Below are 19231 nucleotides of genomic sequence, written 5' to 3' on the forward strand. Positions count from 1 at the left end.
CCAACTCCTGGCAGTAGTGGTTCGGACTGTCTCTTGCAATGTCTTTTAAAGGTAGACAAGGTGAGCAGTGGAGAAAACAAGGAAAAAACGCAGAAACCTTTAAGCCAGCTGCCAACCTCGTCAAGTTCATAGAGGAGAGCTTGTAAGCCGGAAGCCGGGAGTGAGGCCACCGCGCAAAACAAAGCAAATAAAGCGGAGCGCACGACATAAGGCTGCGGATGGTACTTGACAGCGTGTACTAACTCGATGCTTCATATGAAAAAGAAAAATACTACCGACCGTCAAACGGGGGAAATGGGATCTACGCACATTGTTTTGGCGTATGAAGTGGAGTTAACAGACTGGGCGGCAGCCCTCATGATAGCAGCCAGCGTGTTCAACAGCGCAGAGAGGAGATGGCCTAGAACACAGAAAGCCTGTCATGGAGGAAGAAGAATGGCTATCGGTTTTCTACCCTCGCTCATTAATTGGTACAAGTTGGCATCGTCCCTATTGTACTGGTGAAGCAGACCTTTGCAGAACCATGAAAAAAAAAAATTCGGCAATGAGAAAACCGAGGCACAAAATATACCATAGAAAAAGTAATTGGATATTCTGGCGAACTTATTTGCCTTGGCACGAGTTGTTTTAAACCTCTCCGCAGCAAAACGTCGAGTGTTTCTAGCAGAAAATAATAAGTTTACGAATTAAAACCTATAAAAAGTGCCACCTCCCCAAGAGGCTAAGAACCTCCTCGGAGCTGCTGATAACTTTTGTTTCGCAAGAATCTAATATTAAACTACTTATGGTACTGACTTTTGCAAAAGAAAGAAACCAAAAGGCAATATCAACCTTTTAGCCGAACAAAGCAGCTCATCCTTGCTTCCGCCCTCCGAGGCAATTTCTTGAGCGCTAGCACTAAAAACATGTAAGATATCCAGCCGCTATAGAAAGAAGAAACATCAATAAGCTTTTCAAGGCACAAAACAAAGAGCGTTAAAAAGCTATCCTGCTGTAGACTGTAGTTAACGGCGTAAAACTCCGTGGACAGAAAGGTGGCAACTTTTTCGGGACAAAAGACCGTCAAAGCAACCATGGACTTTATTCTCACTGATACTGCTAAGTGGGCGCCCGTAAAAAATATAGATTTACTAGTACTTTCTGTAAAATTTTCAATAGAATAATCATCTTGTAAGTGCAGTAAAATCTTCGCCAGTTCCACGGACACCTAACAAAACATGAAGGGAAAAAGGCCTGCTACAAAACGAAGATGAACCTCAATTAAGGCCTGCAGTCGCTGAGGATAGTGTGCCCTTATTAAATTTTCACAGGCGCCAAGAGCTGATTCCAGGCGGTCCGGATCGTTTACAGCCCTTCAGTGTAAATAGAAGTTCCGACCAACATAAAACTGTAAATAGCGCAAAAGCAAATACTGAAGGGCTGCCAAGCAGTCCCTCAAGTGGACGGGCGGATTGACCTTGTGTTGACCTTCTTCAAGGTCCTCCTAGATGGAACGGCAACCATTTGTTAACCGGGTAATTAAAGGGTCGATCATAATAAAGCACCTCCTCCGGGATATAATAAGGAGTCAAGTCATCGCTGCTATCTTCAGACGTAGAAATTTCGTGTTCTTTCTCAGAATTACTCCCGTTGTTATCAAAATATTCACCGACTGGATCAAAAGTTTCTTCAAGAACCCCTTGTATAAGTTAAAAAGTGGGGCCTCCACCGGAAAATTAGTTAAGAAGATACCCTCCAAAGCTGGATTATCTATCGGAACTTCGCAATTATTAGTGCAGATAATAAAATTGTATATAACAGGCGACAGGTAACAAAAAAGTGGTTTAGAAGTTGACCTACCATCAGTTTAAAAAAATCTGCTAAATACAATAAGAGTGGTGATTAAGAGAATCTGAACTTGTAGATTTTCTTCAGCAAAAGGGTTTCCTTCGTATCAGCGTAATCGAACGACAACGCATCCACACCGGATGGGATGAAGGCATTGGCGCACAACTCAAGCAGAGCCAACCCCGGGGCTTGGTCTTCTGCGCAGAGACTGTTAAGAACCTCAATAAGCAAAGCCCTGCATTAATAGAAGGAAGTGTACGCATTAAGCGTAGTCCTAGCGGCGTGGGCCATGTGCGATAAGAACATATCCTTTTTTTTTTCAATCTCATCGCTGTCTATAAGTGGGAGGCAGCACAAAAGAGCCACCGATATGCATATGCGCTAGTGGGGACTGTCACAGAACTTACATATAAAGGCGTAAATGGCAAGCAGACACCTGAAGGGGTGTACTGTCGCTGAGAAATGAAGCGCTACTCCACACCTCCATCAGTTTGCAGAGTAGTAGAGTCGTGCTTTTAGGGGAAACCAAAGCCAAAAATCGAATAATAGCTACAGTAGCGGCCGGGTGGTGGATTCTGCGCAATTACAAGTACTATATGTCACAAAACGTTTTTAGCTGCAGTTGTAACATTATTTTGCCCCGCTTTTAACACCCGTGCCTCGATAAAACTAACCACAAACATGCATTTATGTAATTGTTATTAAGTAGAGCAGAGCTCTCGTCCTTCTTGTTAGAAAGAAATACTTTTGTTTTAAGTAAAATTTATATCAGGCACGCGTGCTATAATGAGTAAAAAAAATATATAAACGATACCTTAAAATAATATATTTGTCAGTTAACAAATATAGCACATAAGAGCGTAACTCGATTTCTTCACGGTTAGGTGCAGTTAAAGTATTTTGAATTTTGTAAAGAGGCACGAAAATTATAATAAGTATGGAAATAAATATATCGGTGTTAATTTTTAAATAATTAGAATCTTCCAAGGGAGGCAATATGCTTTTTAAGTTCTCTTCTTCTTCAGCGTTGAAAACGCTGCATCTGAAAAACAACTATATGTAAAGATTATTTATAAAAAAAAAAGGAAAAAAAGGACCTAGCTGCTAGGCAATCTACTAGACGGTCCAACGCCTGGCTGCTCATATTATTAAATATGCAAAACAATTTTTTATTAGCTATAAGAATTTTATTATCCAATTTGGATGACGTAGATTCGTTTTGGTTTAAATCACAAGCGGTTATAGTAGAGTAGTGAAATCTTATTAAGTAATTGGCGACCACAGCGACTTGTCCCCTCAAGCACAATGCACTTAAAATAGCTGGATAGGACGGTGCGATAACTTCATCACTTTCTTTGTTAGTTAAATAATCTATGCAACTTTTTTCAGTGTGTCTGAAAATAGAAGCAACAATCCTATCAAAGTAAGGCTTTTTCTCTAGTAAACCGAGCTGAACCGAAAAGGTTCGCCCAATCTTATTAAAAAGCCTATCGGGTAATGACACAAGGCAACGTAGAAATTCATCCAAGTGAACACTATTATTAATTGTTTGCAACTTAATTCCAGTAAAACTTTTATACTTCATGAGGAGTAAATCAAAAGTAGGACTACTCACGAAGCATTTTAACAGATGTATAACCTATAATAAAAATGAGGCTACAATATAAATTTTGAACCCAAAAAAAAGGTTACTTTTTTGATTTTAGGGGTTTGAAGGGATGTGTTTAGATAATCTGAAAGTTTGAGAAACACTTCCTTGCTAAGGTAGGTGTCAGTAGTGAGAAAAAAGAAGTCAAAAAAGTAACTTTGTTTTTCTATTGTTAAGCAACCTGTTGTATAATAATAACTTAAAACAATAGTACAAGCTCAATAAGCATCTAAATAAGCTGAAACCAATCCAGGAATCAAAAAAACTATTTAGCAATGAATCCAAAAATGCTAAGTATGTTGTAAAATCTTCTGAGTCAGGTTTCTCAACCGTAAGCTTTTCTTTGAAAAATTAAGGTTTATTAACTAAAGTGACAATATATTTGGCACAAAATACCATGAAGAGAATTTAAAACAAAAATTACTTCCTCTAAACTTTCGGAATAGTTAATTATTTTAATCGCATCGAGTAAGTATGTTTTAAGCATCTATGAAATGTCGTGTAAGAGTTTATGGCGACAATAAAATTCTTTGCAAATCGCGTAATAAGAATGGAGAAGTCTTAAATCGAAGCCTTAGCGGCATGGCGACTATAAAGAGCGAGGGTTGAATGAAGGGTTTTAGGGCGTGTAATATAGTAAACGTAAGAGTTGATACAAAGAATGAAAGGTTATAGTTCTCTCAGTGTCGGGACATCCGTGTAGGTAACTCTCAGGAAAATAAATATCGCATGTTATAAATAAAAATTGATTTCTATGCTCGCCATAAGGTTAACTATATAATACTATATAACTTAAAAATAAAATTAGAATCTACTCAGTTTTTGTTATAGACAAAGAAGTTTAAGTAAAATTTAACTTCTATATCCTACTTTTTCGACAATTAGATAAGACTTGCAGCACCTCGGGTTCCGCTCACCACAATATATATCACCCTATATTTCATATTAGTTAACCTTAATAATTTATCGGCGTGACCTTTTATACTTAGCAAATGAAAAGTTTACGATCTTTTTAGTGGCTTACTGGTAGTTCCATACTTTACAGCATAGAAAGAAACTGATTTGTGAAAGTTACTACTTCTGGCGCCTGGAACTACAATTTTTTAAAAAAACCTATTTTTTGTAAAGACTAGATTTTTGCTTAAAATATTTATTTATAAGAGTTTTTCATCTTTTTAAATTGTACAGATATAATTATTGTAGGCTATAAATGTTAGTAAAATCTTATAAGTGTAAGTAGTTAAAAACTTTCAATATTATAAAGTCATGACATCTGTCTAGTTTTTAAAAGTGTTATCCTGACAAAGGATGCTTTGATACTTTTTTTGTTTATAACTAGGTTTTTTAAAATAAATGAGGCCATGTACTTTACTTTTAATTAATCGCATTGAAGGAAATGTTTTTTTTGAAAATAGAGAAACTGATAGCAAGGAAGTAAACTACTTAAATAGAAGCTCAAAGGGAAGGATGATTTAAAGCTATAGTACTTTAATGCGCAAGTATGATAAGGTATAAAGGTATATAAAAAATTTATTCTATTAAAAGGTTTAAGGTTACCAAATAATCAAAACCAAAAGATATAATATGAGAAACACTAATTATTCATTTAGTAACTCTGAGCTTTCAGAGGCGCACCACAGCCGCCACCCTAAAAATTAAACAGAAAAAAAAAGTTTGGCGCGCATGCCTCCCTTAGGGTGTGCCCTTAATTTGGCCAACCCTCACTTTGTATTAAAAAAAGAGTGCATAGTAAAAATTAATTTTTCTAATTGTGTAATAAATCTTTAGTGTTCAGAATCCTCTTTTCCTTTCTTCTTGCTTAATAAATATTTTATTGTTTTGTATAAATACTTCTTTAGCCTTATGTCAATTTTTTTTGGAAAGACGTGTTAGAATAAATATTAATTAAAATTATTACTCTCCTATGTGATGGATATTATAGTTTTCAAAAGGTCCATTATAGCATGCAAGTGCTAACAGTAAAAAAAGACAGACACGTGAATGTTTGCGTCGAGTTTCTTTTTTAGATGGCGTCGCGACTTGGCGCCTTTGTTGTCAAAGCTAAACGTTGGTTTAGAGGATCAGAGTTACTTTTGTTATTGTTTCACTTTAGCGGATGGGAATAGTATAAAATTTAACATCTATAAAGCGTTTATGTTAATATTAAAATTAATGAAAGCAATCTAGGGGACTACTAATTTAATATATTGTTTTTAGGTAATATAAAACAATTTTTAAACAGTTTTTCTTTCATAATACTAAAAATTTGGTATTGAACCCTATCCAAAAGAAAAATGGAGATTCTCTCGTAGCACGCTAGGCTTAAAGGCTAAAACTGCTTCTCGAATGGATTCCCAGTTTAATGTCTGCGCTTAATTTATCGAGCAAATTCAGAAGTCATTAGTTATAATAATAGTAAATATTTTTGATGATCAGCTTGTATCATAAGTTTGACTTTTTAAGTTATTTAAATGTTTTTATCTATTTTTCTTCATAATTGACATTTTTAATATATTGTTTAGTGAGTCAATTACTTTTACTATTAATTACTCAGTGTATAATTCGTAAATTTCGATTTAAAGAAAAGTTCTTTAGGAAAATGCTATTGGCATCGAGTTATAAATACAATGTTGCATAGTTAAGAATATTTTTATACAAGCCTAGTTAATATTGGTTAGAAGTTAATTGTTTTATTCTAATAAGTACTAATAATAAACAATGTAATAACCCGTAGTAAAAATTTATATCTGGTCGGATCTAAGTGTTCAGTTAAGCCTTAGCTTTAATATCAAGAGCTATGAGTTTTATTAAGATTCTTGCGAAGCCTTTTTTATTCTATTGAAAACCAAGTATATTTGACGACACATACTTCATAAACCCTACAACATGATGCTTATAATATTTATAAAAACTGTTTACAGCAGTAGATTAATAAATTCAGTAGCACTGAAATGTAAAAGCTCACCTAGTAAAACTTTAACAGGTGTGATTCTTAATCAAAACACCGAAGTAACCATCAAAGGCAAGTCTCACCATTGCATACATCGTCTATGACTCGAAATATTTTCAACTTAAAAAGATAAAAACCGGTTTTTAACAATTAAATACAAGCTTACATATGTCGAAACATTCATATTTATTAAAAATTCGAAACAGTAACAATCACCTTAACTAACGGAGGTACCTAGTAGATGGCCTTTGCCTGACTGAACTTCAACAAAGAAACGAATTACTCAAGACTGAATCTGAACCTCAACGTTGCGATGGATACCAATGTGCTTCCCCCTGATCCCAATATATACAGTTTGGACATTTGCAGACAACTGTAACAGATTATACCTAACTTTCGATTATTTAGTAATAAAGAAAGCGAAATACGTTTCTACAAAGCTAAACGAAAACGAAAAGAAGGTAAACAAACCCAATGTGACTTTACGACCAAAGAGGTCCAGACGAATTAATATACATAGACACTACTTTTTAATTTACACGACAAATGTGCAGCGATCATAACAGATGCTAATCTAAGAAAATCGTTAAATTTTTCCAAAAACAAAGAGTAAAGTAAGCCTCAAATATTAAAATCCATCACTGTACACAACAGGTTTACTAAGGATAAAGATCCTTTTTGGTTTCATTTTTACTACATTGGAAAACCAAAGTTACTGGAGGTTTACCTGATTTCGGCTCGGAACAAGCAAGCGAATTTAAGTATTGTTCGCAGTTTCCATATTTCTTTATTTCTAATTCTTCAAGAATATTTTTATTATTGACTTGCCTACCGGCAATTGTCATTTTATAAAAAGTTTATAAGCCTTTAGCCAATCCTAGGGGAATGTAACAACAGAGTGTTGTTACATTTCGGCCCATGTCTCCTAAGAACTTTGTCAACCTTTTTACTAGACCGATAGGCCCTCTAAAATATGAGGTTCTTCCTTTCCAGCGTAAACTTTCAGTGCTAAATGGTACCTTGCGTTATAGTTCACAAAAATTCTTCCAAGAATGCCACATTTTCCAAGCTATTTTTCCCTTAAACACTGAAAGTACGCCTATCCCTGAAGCGCGATGACAACTGAGAAAATGTTTTTTAATAAATTGAAATCATTTTAAAGGCTACAACTTTGTTAACAGCTTTTCTAACTCCCCTTATTCTTTTGTAGTAGAATAAATGAACTATTTTTTAAGTTGACGGTATTCTGCTTCGACTCATAGTGGCGATATAACCCGCAAGACTTGATAATAAATGTTATTATCGTCGCTCCCTCTAATAAGAATAAAAATACTTTGTGAATGTTAGTAAGTTTGTTGGATCAGTTTCTGAAATTTGTTGGTTTGTGTTGAGTTTGATAACTTCTAGCATGACAGGTGCTACAAATTTCTTAAAAGATTCTTTTAGGCTACCGGCTATTTCCATCTAACAGTAAACTCTCAAGTTATCGCAAAGTACTTTGAATAGTTTGAGGCGATTGTCACCGGAAATACAGACAAATATAATTCGTACCAGTTTTTGCGGTGTACACATAAAGACCGCTAATGCTTATTGTAACCTCGCTGAGTAAGAGTAGGTATTCAACTGCTTAATTTTCAATCTCACCCTCGTTTTCGCTACTGAAAGCACCCGTCATTATCGAACTCTCTTTGTGTGATATATCTATACAACTTATTTTGTAAGTAAAGAGCACAAGCTATACTAAACGTTATGATAATCAATTTTAAGCTTAAAAGAAGGGGCAAAGTTATCTTATTTTTATAAACAGCTTATTCTATTGTAGTAGCAGCATGAACCAATATACAAACCTTTAGTAAAAAGAAAGAAAGGTAAAACCATTGAAAAATTTTATAGGACACAATTGATTTTATGAGAAGTTGTTATAAAATAGGAAATTTTTATAATATTAATAAAAATAGAAGTTGTGGATATTTATGTGCCACCCCGTCGGTTCTGCGAGGAAATCAGTATAAATTTTATTAGTTAAAATAAATTTCGAGTATTGTTAAACTTAATAAACAATGTGTTTTTTCAAATTAAGATAATATGGGCTTTACAAAATTTTATATTAAAAAGCTAACTTTAATAGTTTTGTAATTTTTTTCTATACGTACACTATATATTTCGAAAAGAATTCTTTCAAAAAAAATTTTTTATTTATCACAATTTATAAATTCGTATTATTTTAAATAAATAGTTACTTCAATGAACTTTGATCACAGTGCTGTAAGAGTCAGCTACTATTCAAAGATCACCCTGTTTAGGCAACGGTGTAAGTTGACTTCTGAATAGGAAGACTGGGTGCTGTTTTGTGTCTTTGATTGTTGGCATTACCTCGGTGCTTTCGTCCTTTGCCGAACTTCTTCATGGGCCCGAGGATTGATTTCTGTTCATGGGCTCAGGTCGTAAAGCAGTCAAAAAGGATTGGCCCTATATCGCAACTCGCGTCTCTCATGAATGTTAATATCCGATTATATTTCTTTACGTATTAAGTTTATCTACTTTATTAATTAATTTATATTGAATTATTTATATTACATTCTAATTAAAATTTTATATTATATTAAAATTAAGATTTATATTTATTAATTTTTATTATATTTTTATTTTATTAAAGTTCTAACTTAGTAAAACAAAACAACTCACTAAAAATCTAGAAATTCTATTTCACTAAAATGCTCTACTAAAGTAGAACGAAAAAAAATGCAAGGTTCTACTTTGGTAGAACAAAACAAACAACACCGATTTTCAATATAGCTCACTAGGAAAAAAAAACTTAAATAGTCTACTAAAAAACGATTAAATATTTTATTGTAAAAAAATTAAGTTAATGTTATTTAATAATTTATAATTTTAATTTTAGGAAATTAATTTGCAAGTTCAGAGTAAAGCCAAGGTATTTTTGACTACGACTTTTAAGTGCCTAAAAACAATATAATTACTAAAATTTGGGAACGAAAGATTTCAAAAAATTAACTAATATATAAAATTAAAATTATATTAAAAATAGTCATATTATAATTCAAAGTTAAGTAATAATAAAGAAATTGTATAGAGTTAATAAATCTACTTTCTACTTATAATTTGCTCGCCAGCTAGCTTTCTGGTGCACATTAAAATTATATATATATATATCATGTTAAGTTTATATATATATATTTTAATTTTTTTAATTTAGTTATTTTTTATTAACTTTATATATATATATACAATTAATTTATCTATATACATATATATTTTAATTTATAGGTTAATTTATTATTTCTTCGTTTTCTTTTTTTATTATACTTATAAAGTATGTTTACTATTTAAAGACATCTTAAATTTTATTGTTAATACTATTATCAAATTTAGTTTTTAATATTAGGAGTAGTTCATCTTTTCATTTTTTAATAACTTTTCATAAGCACGCATGGTGGCCACACGTCACGTACAACCATGGCGGATTGAGCTTTTTTAACGTTTACTTTGCGCCAGAAGAAAACTGTGGTGCCACGCTTGTATGCGTTATGGATCTGGCCAATCATAACATCTGAGTCACTGACTTATACCCTCCTCCCTGCACCTGAGTCAAAATACTGGCCCAGCCTAATGATGGACGCGCCCTAGACTATATTAGATCTCGATACCTAACTAATTGATTTTCTGCCCCCTTGGGTGGACATCAATTTTTTGGAGTGGTGTGAAGTCTAACAGATTATTCAAAAAACGATACTATATATCGTTGCTAATTAATCATTTCATCAAACCAAATAGTACTTGAAAAACAGCTGTAACTAATTTTACTTTGTTAAATATTTTACTAAAATTATAATTTATATTTTTCCAAAATAGAAATATTAAAGAAATAATAATAAAAATACTAATATCACAATTTTTCATGATAAATTTACTCTTAAATAAAATTTATATAATAATTTAAATTTAAATTTTTTAAATTGAATTTTTTTATTAAAAGAATTTTAATATAAAAATGCTAGTTCAGCGTAGTAATAAAAATAATTTGCCTAACATCTTCGCATACGTTGATCACAGATCAGTAAGTGGCTTGTGCGCTTTTGGAAGGTAACATTCGAAACTGTTCAAGTGCTATCTTTTGCTATGTTAGTACTTGAGGGACTTTGTAAGCTTATGTTATGTGGAAAACTATGCAATACCTAAGCTCTTTATATATTAAGGTGATGGATAGTTAATTTAAATACTTTGTTAGTGATACTTCTGCTCTGAATATCAGATATTTTTTAAGCTTTACTGATTAAACATTTAAAAGTATTGTTGATGTAAATTTTTAAAAACTAGCAAGTTAAATTTTACAGTTAAATAATAATGCTATTGAAGAGTGCAAGTATGAGGGTGCAGGAATAAGATGGGTATACTTGTAAAGAGGTAAGAGAGTTGAATGCAATTTTGTCTCTTTAGGCAAGCGCTCCTGGTTGGTACTACTTACTGTTGGGTGTGAAGAATCTGGAAAGTTTGGTTTTAGGTTGGTGAGTGATACTGAATCTGATGGTGAGAAGAAAGGAAAGGGATGCGTCTGTTTTTTAATTTAAACGGGAAAAGGAACAGTGACTTTATTGGGTAACTACAATCACCGGTGAGTACAATAAAGAATAAAAAGTGTAAAATTTTTTATTTTCATCAAATTTTATAGATAATAAAATTTAACAAACCGCGATTTAGTATAAATAAAAGAAGAGAAACAGTGTTCACCATGGAGCTCGCAAGTGGTGGTTACAACCTTTTCATTCGAGGGTGCGCCCGTTAATTCTATTACTTGGAAACCGTTATGATCCTTTAATGAGCTAAGTTTCTCAAATGCTGCAATTTTGTATATATTTTTATTAATAGAGCTCATCGCTTTAGTAAAAGTTAGTTGTGGGCCAAAAATCAGTGGCCGTTTTTATCTTAGAAGGGACACCAGTAAATTTCTGTAACTTTCTTTTTGTGGCCTCAGACCTTTTCAAGTAGTATTTCGTGTTCCTATAATGAGGTGTCCGGCCTACTAACATAAAATATAACTATTACTTTTGCGTAGACTGTGAATTCTTCCATGCCATTCGTCACATCCCGTTAGCGAAAAGTTATGTGGTAGTTCTGAGCGTAAAATTTTTGGTATAACTTGTCTTGTTTGTATTGTTAACGGAAAAAATTGATGATTGTATTCTACACTTAGTCTAGTTTTGGTTTGTAGTAGGACTTCTAGAACGTAACGATAGTCGACAGAGCGAGTATTGTTGCTAATATTGTTCCCAAAAATGGTATCACACTTGTATTCAGGTCCCACTTTATGTAAAAAGCTAAAATTTTATGAAGATTAGTTAACTTTTTAATATGCGGGACAGAATTGTCAATAGACCGAAATATCTCGACTTGTCTCGAACAAAATGCTAGTCTGTTGACAAATAGTTGACCTGTTTCTTTGTTTCATTGTTTTTTTTTGGAAAAAATACAGAGGTCGTGAATTTTATGCTTATAGGTATAGGGCGGGTCAGCCAAAGCGTCTTCAACGTTATAAACATGCAAGTTCAGATTCTGTGCCTTAAAGTTCCTTAATTCTACTTTTCTATTTCTGTGTGAAGGCTGCAGTAGGTTATCAGAGTTCTAAGAGCCATTTTTCTTAATTTTTCACACTTAGGAACCTCGGGATGGTCAATTTTTGCTTGTGAAAAAGATATTGTGTATTTCATGGGTTGTTAAGACTAATTTGATTTAAATATCCATGGACGAAGTTAGAAGGTATTTTTGAGTAAAGGACCTTGCCACAATGGTTTAAATATAAGTTTCTTCTAAAGTAAGAAAAAAAAAATTATAAAGGGAAGAAGGGAATAATAAATAAGAACTTTATGATAAAGGTACAAATAAATAGTTAGAAGTAAAGAAACATAAAATTTTAATAGGTGCTAATAACGTAACAATTTATAACTAGTGAAGCATTAAAAATTTATTAAGCTGAAAGTTTTGTATTAATAGTTTTCCTATTACTTTGGAACTTTTTCTTTTATATCCTGAGGGTTTGATGTGTTTGAAACACTTAGAAACCTTGCAGGAGGTCACAATGCAGCTATCCTTTTGTGGGTTAATCACAACTGTTGTGCTTTGAAAACCCAGGATGCTAGGTTCTTTTTGTGTGTTATTTCTTATTAGTATTAACAATTCGCTGAAGGGCAAGCTGATAAGATCGACGAACCCGAGGTACTTGAAGGGGACACCCGTGAGAAAGAAGAACTAAATTTTTCCAAGTTGCTTGATGAATATAAAATAAAAGTAGATAATTTTAAATTTCACCCAAGAAGTACTTGGTCCGATGAGCAGAAAAAAATATTTTGTAAAAGATTAAGGTTACAGTTCTGCCTCAAGAAAAACGAAAAAGGTTTCTTTACTATATTAAAAGTTTAACTGCTCTTCAGAAAGTTATTATAGGTTTCCATATGTTGACTAAAGAAGTTAACTTAAATCCAAAATACTTTGAAACGACTTTTGCTATTCAAGAAAGAAATTGGACTATAACAGAAAAGGAACTACTTTACAAGGGAATAGAAACATACGGTATCGGTAACTTTAGCTTAATAAGCAGACATCTTTTACCAGAATGGGTAATACTGTATGTTAATTTTTCTTAACTACATCTAAAGTAATATTACTGTAAATCACTTTACTTTTACTTTTTAATCTACCAAATTAAATTAGTCTCCAAACGAACTCCGGTTAAAAACAATGGTGTTAATTGGGCGGCAAAACTTATCCCGCTATTCTGGCTGGAAAGGGACTAAAGAGCTGATTGAGAAGGAGTACCAAAAAAACAAGAGGATCGGCATTGAAACGAATTGTTGGCGAGGAGGAGTTCTCGTGTACGACGACGCAGGAGGTGAGCTGGTTTATATTAGTCGTGAAGTTTTTTTCTCTGGCACTAACCTTTCATTGTATTAATAGTCGTTCAAAGTCTCATTGAAAATATAGAGTCAAAGGAAAATATCGGTTAAATTGCTTGAGAATATATCTTAATTTTGAAAAAAAGCTATTAAATTTCCTTGTAGCGCGCAAAAATACTACCTTTTTTTAAAACTTTATTTGGTAAGTTCTGTTGCCTACCTTACAGGAAACTCCATTTATCATTAAATTATATCGCTCTATAAAGTCTTTATAGTCATTATTAAGTAAAAGCTCATTATCCCTTAAAATTTTAAGATTATCATTTTTACTTCCTTTTTCCGAAAAGGTCCACCAGGCAAATGAAAAGTGGGCTATAGGATCCTAAAAGAAAAATACGAAGTTTTTCATAAAAGTAAAATAGCAAGGCATTTGTTCCATACCTTATAATATTTTTCTAAACCAAACTTTTCAAAAACTTTATCTACTGCATCAAACAGTCCCATAAACTTGAATGCTGGAGGTGAATACTACATAGAGATGTGTGTATAGAAAGAGTTACCTTACTTTTAGCAGTTAACGCCACAGCTGCAAAACCTCTCGACGCAGTATCATTAAGAAAGCACTTAAAATTTTCAGCACGACACAAAAAACTGTAAGGATTTTAAAGTGGGTACTCTGAGCTAAGTTATCTAAAAAGGAAAGAGACTTCTGGTGGACGTTTCTATTGCTAGCTAATTCTTTTCCCAGTAGATCAATAAAAGTTGATATTTCATGATACTGCAGAGCAACAGTCTTGGAAAGGCTTATATGAGGAGCCGGTATTAAGTGGGTTTTTATATTCGTATGTGCTGACATCCTTATAACAGTTTGTTCAAAAAAATCATAAAGATTTTCTGAAATTGGTACTAAGTAAAATATAAGTCAGAAAAACCAATACTACTGCCTATGCATTGGGTAAATTAGTAAAGTATCTAATAAACCCCTAAAGCAAGAGCCTCAACAATACCTTCAACATAGACGTGGGTTGCCCAATTGCCGGGGACGTGACCGAAAGTTCTTATCCTCCCCAAGCTATCAACTTCAACTTTTTTTAACTCTTTATTATGGAAAACTTCTGGAAGAGGAAGAATAGTTGGGCTTTCGCATACTTCAACTTTTTCCTCAGAAGCCTTTGACTCAGAGTCTTCTGTATCACTTTCATAAGTACGCAAGTACTCTGATATGTGGTATATAAGGAATATTTACAAAACTTTAAAGAAAGCCTACCCATTAAGCCTTAAAACCTCTGCATTCCATAAATAATTCTTCCATTACGCAAAGTAGTGCACATCCGCCTGAACGGGGGTAGAAAATAGTATACCTTTTCGTAATTACATTTCATTAGTGCACATGTAATATTTGGGAATTTACAACTTTTCAAGAGTTGTAACGTGAAATTTTAGTACACTACGGCCCAGTGTTTTTTTTTCTTCTGCGCAACTACTTTTAACATTTTTATGTGACCTTTATATCTTTTCATATTGCTAGCTTAATTACAACCTTATACTTGTATATTTATATATTTTAAAGGCCAAAAAAAAATTTTAATTTTTACTTAATTATTTTATATTTAGATATAACCTCTCGGGGGAGCATGGCTGGCAGCACTACTGGTCGTTTCTTCAGGAGGTCGCAGGGCTAGTAGTTGTGATTCGAGGCCGCCTCTTCTACTAGTTTTAGTAGCGAGGATTGTTTCCCTCTACCTGTACAAAATGGCTGGAATTTTATCCAAGATGTCTTCGCCGCTCCTTAAAACCGTGGGAGAATAATAATACTCCTTTGGGGCCCCCTAGTCCGATTAAAGTGGTCTGCGCTCATAACAGAGTATCTATAAAAATCATTAATAAAAAGGTATATATACAAATGTCCCTCAACAAGGCCCTAAATTCATTTTGTTAGATCCCTCAGCTTTCATCGATGAAGGCTATCTTATAAAGCAAAACTTCAAAGGACCTAAAAATTGCTTTAAACAAAACAAACGAGCTAGAATCTGTTCATATTAAGAATGTAAGTGGAGACAAACAAAAGGCTAAGTTAATACCTGCCAATCTGGACCTCTACCAATCACTTGTTTAATTTATTTCGGGTCTACCTTTTACAAGAGATTTCTTGCTCAATAAAACTTATTACTCTCCTGTTATTCAACGCTCCATTAAACAGCATCATATACAACGCGAACATTATAATGGTATTTTTGTGGCACTTAAGGCGAGCACCCCCTGGCCGATAAGTCTTAGACCCAGACAGAAAATGCGTGTCATGACGGCCAACTGGACATTCAGCCTTCGCTATTGCGCAATAAAAGCCTTTGCTGCACAATAGAGGATACAGCATATGGGTCGCTGTCTTGACCTTTACCTTCACATAATTCACGTGCGTTCGTTAGAATTTACGAGGACATTTATTTATTTTATCTGAAAGTTCCACCAAAATATCATGCCATTGCAAGTCAACGATGTCGGTTGTGCAAGACTTTTCTTTGCTCATGAAGCCTTAATCTTTGCAGCGTAAATGCACCCCGTGGATGATTCCAGCTAGCAAGCCCGGCGAGGCAAAGATGTAGGTGCTGACGTAGTGAAGTAGGGTGACTAAGATGAAGAATAGATCATATTAACATTGCCATCCGCGTGGAGGGGTGGACTGACAGAGGTATGTCGCTCGTATAGATTGCAAATAGCAGCGGTGATAAAAGAGTAACTTGCTGGACTCCCTCTGCGAGCTGGCGAGGCGGCGACAGCGCAGAACCCGCTCGCACGCTGAAGGCCCTGCCGTTAACGTGCGACTTGAGCACGTCTCGAAGGTCGACTCAAGCCGTCTCGTAGCCGACCAAACATATATATACGTAGTTTAGTAAATGAAAATTAAGTGGGCCGAACATGGGTCACAGGGCTTAAATAGTCGGAGAGGCTAGGACCAAGTATCACGTACCCATGGCCTAGCGGGAAAGAACTTAAAGTTGTTATTCGTGGTTTTCGCAGAGATAAATATGAAAACAGCAAAAGAGATCTAATTTTTTAAGAATTTTACAGTCTGAAGTGATTAGAATGCGGGCCTTAAAAATAGTAAGGTAATTAACACCTTTTTTCTTTGTCAAGTTTGATTAACTGCGAACTAAAGGATTTTAAGCTTAAAAAGCATAAGGTATATCGGTTAAAAATGCGTGAGGATCAATCTTGCTATAGATGCCAACGTTTTAACTTATGGACATATCGAAAAATACTTCAGCTAACCACCAGTGCGGAATTTGAGATTTAGCCAATCTCTAGAAGCAAGGGGAAAAAAATGGCCCCCTACGGTATTACCAATGCAAAGCTTAAAATCTAACTTAAAAAATTAATTTCCAGGTGACAAGGTTATAACCACCAATTACTTTTTAAAACGTTGAAACTTAGCAGCATTTAAAATTTATTATCTTGACTAGGCCCCTAGTCAATTTTATTAGACTATCTCCCCACAAGTTTGTGGCAGAAGCGATTATTCGTCCCGGACTATTAGAATTTTTGGATAGTATGTGCGTTTTGATCACTTTTCAATTTGTTTTTCACAAAAATTACTTCACTGGTCACTAGTTAGATAGGCTTACGGAAGAGGCTGCAAAAACCTTTGACAACTGTAAAGTAACAGGAGTGGTTTTGATAGACTTAAAGGGTTTTTAATGTGGTCTAGTTAATAAAATATTTGCTGTAAACTTTCTATCTTACTTAAATGCGGTAGAACGCCCATATCTTACGCGTAGGAGCTCTACTGCTAGAGTGAGTGCGATGAATTTCTTCATTAAAAATTCTTAGGCGGATGTAACTAAAGACTTTTTTATTGTCCTATATTCTTTTTCTATTAGCACATGTATAATACGCTACAATTAACAAAAAAGAAACCTAGCCTCATACCCCAAGGATACCACTATAGATTATAGTTTAACCGGTATACAATGACATACAATCCTATTTTGAAAGATAGTATTTATGACATTAAAAGCAGCTTCGAATGTGCCGAAAGGGTACTTCATCTCAACGTAAGCCTCTCTTTAAAATTATCAACCATCCCTCGTAGCAGCAAGTTAAATATCTCGGGATGGCTGAGATGTACTTTACGTCTTTTTCACATCACAAAAATCAGAGAAGTCATTACCGTTCTATACCCTTTACTATTTAGGAGAAGTTATTTGCATTCCACAACAAGCTTTTGTTATATAAATTAACTCTACGTCTGCTCGTCGCCTTGAAGCCACTCTTCTAAAAGATAAATGCCCACTTAAATTTTAGGAATTTGCGACCTGAACGCTAGTGGATGACTGCAACTGTTAGCCACGGGCGTCTATTAATTAGCATGCCCGTGGATGGAAATGGAGATAGCACGCCCCCGCAGGAGAAGGTTTTCATTTTTCTGCTCTTTTTTTCCCACGGGGGACATGTTGTGATTTAAAGGGACTGCCAGATTATAGTGAAAAATTTTATACGTTTATTCTAACCTTGGGTGTACATATATATACGCTTTTATAGCTACTACCAGTGATAGTGCCATTCTATGACTAACACAATAAAAATCACAATTACCAACCTGAAGTCTATTCGAGAAAACCTTTATTATACTTAACGGAACTGGCTTACTAGGCCATAGTCACCTTAACATGTAATTACAAAAGCTCTCAATAATAACTCTCTCTAGTGCACCAAATTCTTCGGTGGTTTAACACACCTTACATTTGTTTAAAGTGAACCTGTTCACTCATAAAAGTTGTGACCTCTGTACTCTCGCTTTAAAGGGGAAAATTAATTAAGTAGTAATTGATTGTAATAACGTCTATAACTAGCCAGTGCTATGAATAATTAAATGAACAAAAACTTGATTGAGCCTCGCCTTTCTTCGAACTACGTTCTCATGCTTTACGAATAGGTCTTCCCGAGGTATCCCTCTATACCACATACGAAGAAAGAGTACGAAGCGGAATGATTTAAGGCACTAATGACAAAAGCATTAGAACAAGTTATTTTATCCGGTTCTTCTAGTTCCGTTAGGCTTTTTGGCGTCCGCTATGGGACTATGATAATGCTGGGGACGTCCCACCTAATTTTTCTTCATATGCTTTTGGCCCTGTAAATACTTGAGGCATAAAGGCTTTTGATAAAGGTCATGTAATTTTGGTGCTAAAAGTTAAGGCAGAATTTGCTTAGTAGATTTTCGTTTATTAATATATATATATTTTCCAAAAAAGATGACCGACATTATCATAGTGCTGAGTGTTAAGTTTATCTTTCTAGTATATATATATGAGTTTTCATTGCAGCCAACTTATTTTTTGCTTTTCTTTTTATTAGTGCTCTTTTCCGCAATAGACGCTTATAATTTGCAAGAATCATAAGGCTAATGGTAAATAACTTTTATTTTTTTTCTAAATCAGCTTTTACTGGGTAATATACAACTTGAGAAGACATGAACTAGAAAGACTGCTTTTAATTTTTAGCACCGATCGGGTACAATCATGTAAAGCGTAGTTAATTCGATTTATTTTTTAAGTTGCTTATTAAATTCCGTCTCATTTCAAGATTGCTATGTATGCGAATAAAACCTCTCTTTACATTCTATAAGTTTTGATTTCCTCAAAATATAATTTCTTTTCTTTGAGAGCCCAATTCTTAGTTTTTTAATTTAAACAAGGCATCTTAAAACAAGTTATAAAGAGTTGGGCAAGCAAAAGCTTCATTTTTTTTGTTGAATTGTTTCTTAGTACACCTGAGAAGATAAGCTGTGGGGTGATTGTAATGTTACATACATTTTTTACTTGCGCATTCCAACATAGTGTTTAAACCTATTTGGAATGACTCTCACATGTATGAGCACTCTAAATTTGCAGTACGCCC

The 19231-nt window shown here is 34.0% G+C and overlaps 2 protein-coding genes and 1 long non-coding RNA gene across 4 annotated transcripts; 1 reads left to right on the plus strand and 2 right to left on the minus strand.

The window, feature by feature from the left end:
• Nucleotides 1-312: 312 nt before the first annotated feature.
• LOC135120598 (telomere length regulation protein TEL2 homolog) lies at nucleotides 313-2348 on the minus strand. Of its 2 annotated transcripts, XM_064044932.1 has the most exons (13): nucleotides 2264-2348; nucleotides 2087-2208; nucleotides 1898-2035; nucleotides 1732-1835; nucleotides 1545-1678; nucleotides 1413-1483; nucleotides 1256-1352; nucleotides 1138-1207; nucleotides 832-1089; nucleotides 710-778; nucleotides 572-660; nucleotides 455-511; nucleotides 313-400 (listed from the first exon to the last, which is right to left on the minus strand). In XM_064044932.1, exons 1-10 carry the CDS (start codon nucleotides 2312-2314, stop codon nucleotides 774-776), a joined length of 1050 nt encoding a protein of 349 aa, XP_063901002.1. In that variant the 5' UTR covers nucleotides 2315-2348; the 3' UTR covers nucleotides 313-400; nucleotides 455-511; nucleotides 572-660; nucleotides 710-773. The 2 variants fall into 2 exon arrangements, with proteins under 2 accessions (XP_063901002.1, XP_063901001.1); XM_064044931.1 differs by having other exon boundaries at nucleotides 832-1207.
• A 10144-nt stretch (nucleotides 2349-12492) lies between these two features.
• On the plus strand, nucleotides 12493-13471 carry LOC135120605 (uncharacterized). Its single transcript, XM_064044940.1, has 5 exons — nucleotides 12493-12580; nucleotides 12628-12834; nucleotides 12885-13057; nucleotides 13152-13329; nucleotides 13395-13471. The coding sequence occupies exons 1-5, from the start codon at nucleotides 12574-12576 to the stop codon at nucleotides 13442-13444; spliced, it is 615 nt and encodes a 204-aa protein (XP_063901010.1). The 5' UTR covers nucleotides 12493-12573; the 3' UTR covers nucleotides 13445-13471.
• A 692-nt stretch (nucleotides 13472-14163) lies between these two features.
• Nucleotides 14164-15186, minus strand: LOC135120555 (uncharacterized). The gene is made up of 4 exons (XR_010278652.1): nucleotides 14955-15186; nucleotides 14601-14694; nucleotides 14341-14550; nucleotides 14164-14239 (listed from the first exon to the last, which is right to left on the minus strand). It is a non-coding gene; the product is annotated as an uncharacterized LOC135120555 (long non-coding RNA).
• Nucleotides 15187-19231: the final 4045 nt, after the last annotated feature.

Source organism: Zophobas morio, unplaced genomic scaffold (genome assembly GCF_036711695.1).
Source record: "Zophobas morio isolate AGI-343-1 ecotype UQ-CSIRO unplaced genomic scaffold, CSIRO_AGI_Zmor_V1 ptg000398l, whole genome shotgun sequence".
NCBI classification, from domain to species: Eukaryota; Metazoa; Arthropoda; class Insecta; order Coleoptera; family Tenebrionidae; genus Zophobas; species Zophobas morio.